This window comes from Amphimedon queenslandica, unplaced genomic scaffold, assembly GCF_000090795.2.
Source record: "Amphimedon queenslandica unplaced genomic scaffold, v1.1 AMPQUscaffold_13290, whole genome shotgun sequence".
NCBI lineage: Eukaryota > Metazoa > Porifera > Demospongiae > Haplosclerida > Niphatidae > Amphimedon > Amphimedon queenslandica.
This window is the reverse complement of record NW_003546474.1, coordinates 150,764-152,317: the sequence shown is the minus strand read 5'-3', so window position 1 is coordinate 152,317 and position 1,554 is coordinate 150,764. Positions and strand designations below refer to the sequence as shown.

The 1,554-nt window shown below is 31.8% G+C and overlaps 1 protein-coding gene across 1 annotated transcript in view; it reads right to left on the bottom strand.

The window, feature by feature from the left end:
• Positions 1-488: 488 nt before the first annotated feature.
• LOC109583647 (tyrosine-protein kinase Src42A-like) overlaps positions 489-1,554 on the bottom strand; it is a 3,536-nt gene continuing 2,470 nt past the window's right edge. The window contains exons 11-15 of the mRNA XM_019999073.1: positions 1,469-1,552; positions 1,329-1,421; positions 1,169-1,282; positions 1,030-1,115; positions 489-794 (exon numbers count right to left, since the gene is read on the bottom strand). Coding sequence (XP_019854632.1) covers positions 623-794; positions 1,030-1,115; positions 1,169-1,282; positions 1,329-1,421; positions 1,469-1,552 — 549 coding nt within the window. The 3' untranslated portion in view covers positions 489-622. The remainder of the gene's footprint in view (positions 795-1,029; positions 1,116-1,168; positions 1,283-1,328; positions 1,422-1,468; positions 1,553-1,554) is intronic.

The following is a 1,554-nucleotide window of genomic DNA, read 5'->3' as shown; positions in this document are numbered from 1 at the left end:
ACCATTTAACAATAACAACAATAAAAAAAGGAGAGAAAGAGGAGAAGGACTCATCTTGACTGTTACACAATCTCTGCAGCATGCAATGTTGATTTTTACTATTGACTTTAAACTGCCACTCCTTAAAATAGCTAGACTATATAGTGAATACACATACTGAGGATTCACTCAATGATGTGATTCGGTTATTAGCTTTAAAGGGATCACTAATGTGTACTGTTGGTGCATGTATGATGCATAATTCATTTATCTATGATAAATTCATGTTCAGGTGAGCATTAATTGCAATAAAGCCCATTGTCACTGATGCTCTCCATCCACATCATCATTTGAACAGCTTTAAATTAAATTAATTTTGTTTTTTGTTCTTCTGTTAACTTAACGCTTGTATTTTTTGTCTTTGTAACTTAGTCCTTTTGCTCTTTTTATCTGTTTGTCATTCACTGGCAGAACTTGTCAGTGCTCCTTCAGTGCATAATCTGTCTAAATTTTATGTGTTTCTAACTGTCATTCTTGTAAAGATTTATAATAATAATAGTAATAATTATTATTATTTTTACAATGTACAGAAAACAAACCATTAAACACAATGTACTGGTATATAATATGGCTACACAATCAATCAGTTCTTGTACATGTACTGTAAGTCGGTGTAGAGGGAGTGGCTTGTTTCTAAAGCTCCACCCAGTACAGTAACAGGATCCTCTTTATTAATCATTAGTAATTGTTTATCAGGTGAGGATAGACTTGATGATATATCTGAGAAACTTGGACGATCATGAGTATCAGGATTCCTATACAATACAATGATGACATCACTATTACATATCTAATTGTGTGTGGGTGTGCATGAAAGCATGTGGTGGTTGTGTATGATTATAATAATCCACTCAGTTCACATTATTAGGATGTACACTCACTGTACTGTCTATAGTGCATTGGTATATAACTTGATGTCATTATTGATGTTTGATATTTGTGCTTGTTTTGTGTAGTAAACTTTCATGTTATAGTATAATAAATACATACCAGCATTGCATCATTAGTTTATACATTGGTTTAGGACATCCTGGAGGAGGTGGTAATCTATAGCCTGAATCAACCAGTCTAATGCACTAAAATTAGTAAAATTAAATTAAATTTAAAAAGTATAATAGTAATGTTATACTTCTTGATTAGTAGAGTTTTCAAATGGTTTACATCCTAAAGACCAAATCTCATACATTACAGCTCCATAACTCCACACATCACTAGCACTTGAATATTTCTTATAATGTAATGCCTATACATACACAATTCAATATTCTAATTATATAGTTTCTAATTACTTCTGGTGCTGTCCATTTTATTGGAATCTTTTTTGCTTGTGAAATATAATAAGATTCATCTTTTAGATCTCTTGACATACCAAAGTCAGCAATCTGAGACCATACTATATAAAGTCCAATTGTTAGTACTAATCTCTTACCTTGCATATTCCTGTTCCTTCATCTGATACTAATATATTTCTTGCTGCAAGATCTCTGTGAACAAACTTCTTCCTTGACAAGTACT